The 3,247-nt window shown below is 45.1% G+C and overlaps 1 protein-coding gene across 7 annotated transcripts in view; it reads right to left on the reverse strand.

Annotated features, from left to right (window-relative positions):
• Nucleotides 1–3,247, reverse strand: part of STXBP1 (syntaxin binding protein 1) — a 68,090-nt gene that overhangs the window by 37,923 nt on the left and 26,920 nt on the right. For 6 of the 7 annotated variants that reach the window (XM_023533032.1, XM_023533035.1, XM_023533033.1 and 3 more), the window contains exons 1-2: nucleotides 2,833–2,878; nucleotides 1,111–1,192 (exon numbers count right to left, since the gene is read on the reverse strand). In XM_023533032.1, the coding sequence (XP_023388800.1) occupies nucleotides 1,111–1,192; nucleotides 2,833–2,877 (127 nt within the window). In that variant the 5' untranslated portion in view covers nucleotide 2,878. Of the gene's footprint in view, nucleotides 1–1,110; nucleotides 1,193–2,832; nucleotides 2,879–3,247 lie in introns of those variants that run through there. The other variant, XM_023533031.1, reaches the window with a different exon arrangement.

The following is a 3,247-nucleotide window of genomic DNA, read 5'->3' on the forward strand; positions in this document are numbered from 1 at the left end:
ACAACACACATTCCAAAGAGTGGGCAAAACATCAATATGCAAATAATACAAGGCAAATGTCTGTATAAGCACCACCCAGTTAGGAAGCAGAACCCAGCGGCACTGTGAGGCGCCCTCACCCCAGCCCCATCCACCCTCCTCCCCCATCAAGTGCCTCCTTTCTTAAAAAGAGAACCACCATCCTGACATGAATAATCATTTCTCTTTGTAGTTTTACCTTCAAAACAGTATAGCTTAGTTCTGCCTGGATTTGAACTTTATATAAATTAAAGTTTACTGTAAGTACTTTTTTGTATCTTGCTTCTTTTGCTCATCAACACGTTTATCAGACTCGTTCACGTTATTGTGAGCAGTCAGAGGTCATTCATTTTCATTGCCATCTAGTATTCTGCTGAGTGACTCTACCATAATTTACTTTATCATTCCACTCTTGATGGATGTTTTGTGGGTGTTTTCAATTTAGGGCTACTATGAATGATGCCCTGGGAGCATTCTTGCATGTGCATCCTGGGCACACACGCCTGAGGTTACCTAAGACACACATTAACCACAGACTTGCTAGTTCATAGGACACGTGCACCTTCAGCCCTACTAGACACTGCCAAGTGTTTTTCAAAGTAGCTGTACCAACGGACCCTCCGTTGCACATTTTTCTACGTCTTCTCTGTCACTTGGCATTATCGGAGTTTAAATATTCCAATTTGGTGAGTGTATAGCAAGCAGTACCTCACTTTGGTTTTAATTGCATTTTTCTGACCACTAACACAGGTGGGCAATTTTTCATGTATTTGTTGGGCATTTAGATTTCTTCCTTTGTTAAGTGCCTGTTCTGGTCTTTTGCCCATTTTTTCTATTGGATGGCCTGCTTTATTTTTTTGATTTAACCTTTCTGGGATCCTTGCACAAACATTTAATGAGTATATAGTATGGAGTTAGGGATTTAGTAATGAAGAAGAAGACTTGGGTCTCTCTCAGAAACTCAGTCTGATCATCTAGGTTGTCGGAAGAATCTAGAGTCGAGCAAGATAATAATGAATAGAGAGGAGGAAAGCCCAGCCAAAGGGAAGGCTTGCGGGTCACTCGAGGGCAGAGAGGGAATGCTGTGCTCACTTGTTATTCCCTCGGTCATGATGTCCGTCATCTTACAGCAGGAGGAGAGCATCCGCATGCTCAGCTGATCGACCACCAGCACCTGGAAGCAAAGACGCCAGCTTACTGCCTGTATGGCATCTGCTCTGACGCTCGCAGCAGCTCACCGTGTCAGACGTCAGCAAGAACCCCAGAAGTACAGAATACTGAGTTACGGGTATTTCCTATGGGCCGAAAGTTTGCTGACATGCGTGCTAGTTTTTATCTCCCACACCCAAATCTAATCTTCTAGGAATTAAGAGTTTGCTCTCACTGACTTAACTTTATCAACTTAAAAATTTTTAAGTTTTCATTTTTTACAATAAATAAAATTACTCATAAAAAGAAAAAAGACAAAAAAAATCTATAGCACCCACACTCAGAGAAAACTGTATTGAAGAGTATTTTTTCAGGGTATAGCTTTATCTTAAAGGGAGAATGGACACTTGTGCCCCATATACGGTCCGGAAGGTGAGGACTTTGTTGCTGTGTCATCGAGACACACCTTCAGCAGCACGTGCATCATCTGGGAGTAATGTACTTCAGTCCCAAGGGAGGAACGAGAACGTGCCATCCCAGTCTAAAAGCTTCACACCTCCAATCTCTCAGCTAACCTTTCCCAGCACCATTCAGCTCACAGCGGAGAGAGGAAGCCGGCAGTTAAAACGAGGCCAGCTCTCTTCTCCTTCTGTAATGATATAAACCGAGGTGACAGCATCTAGGCCCTACATGGACCGGAGAGCGCTGTGCTGCAGTATGAGGGCCCATCGGTTTTCGTTTCCCGAGGCAGCTTCCTTGAGATTCGTTTAAATTTCACACGTCCACGAAGATGGGGATGATGAGTTCCCACCAGACGGCCTGGCTGTAGGAGGAGGACGCGCTGGCCAGGGTGAGACTTCAAAATCCCCCTGTGCCAGTCACCTCTGCTGTTCCTAGGACCAATAACCTTGAAAATGTGTGGGCTCTTAACTGCAGGAAAACTTGGGGGCAACAATGGTTGGAATAAACCCTTCCATAACACACAGAGAAGTTCAAGTAAAACCGCATGCTCTCCTGGACAGTGTAACGCCCAGCCCCAGACGACCACGGGACCCCTCAAACACTGACGGAGGACAGCATGCCTCCCCACTCTTTGCGTCACCCATTCCAGGAACTGAGGCGGTGATCGGTGTGACTGGCTTAAAGGCTTGTTTCACGGACATTATATGTGACACCTCCAGCACTGCCCTCAAAGTTCCAGGGCTGAACGCGTAACTTCCTTTGTCTTATGTAGGTACAGACAGATGGGGACAGACCGATGAGGGCTCTTCACAGCTCGGTGGGCTCCGTGGAGATGCTTTAGCACTGCCGGAGGCGCCAGAAGGATCTCCTTTCCCTCCCGCAGCAAGCAGGATTTCGCCTTCCCCTACTCTCTCAATATAACGGGATCCAGGTAAGATTTCGTCTGAATAAAGTTCCACTGCCAAAATGCCGCACCAGGTGATCTTAGATGATCTTACAGGTTAAGTGTTAGGACCAGGGCATATCTTAACGAGGATCCAGTAAAAGGAGAGGCAGAGCAGATTACCCTTTTTTTTTTGTCCTCTCTAGACACAACCAAGGTCCCCACTCCCTGCCTGTACACCTTTCCCCAACTCCACCCCCACTGTCGCATTTTCTATATTAATTCACCTTTATGGCCATTAACTGTACTCGTCTACTTACCTTCCACTCCCCCTTCTTCTTTACCTTCTTTATCACATCATGCATGATCTCTGAAAAAGGAGAGAAAAAAAGAAGGGAAGAGGGAGGGAGGAAGGGAGAAGGAAGCAGGGGAAAAGAAAAATTTAATGTAATTTCAAGGACTTCTAATACCTACCTATTCCACTAGGTCTAATATTCCGCACCCCCCACACGGGCTTTGTTCTTTCTCTTTGTTCAACCAGTCTCTTTACTAAGCCATAATCGATCCACCATAAAGCCAGTTCTCTTCCTGTTTCCTTAACTGGGAGTTTCCAGACTTTGTGATCTCAGGACTCCTTTACACTCCTAAAAACTGAGGACACCAAAGAGTGTGGTGGGTAAATACCTATTGATAGTTACTATATTAGAAATAGTTAAACAGAGAAATTTTAAAAAA

This window comes from Pteropus vampyrus, unplaced genomic scaffold (genome assembly GCF_000151845.1).
Source record: "Pteropus vampyrus isolate Shadow unplaced genomic scaffold, Pvam_2.0 Scaffold95, whole genome shotgun sequence".
Lineage (NCBI taxonomy): Eukaryota > Metazoa > Chordata > Mammalia > Chiroptera > Pteropodidae > Pteropus > Pteropus vampyrus.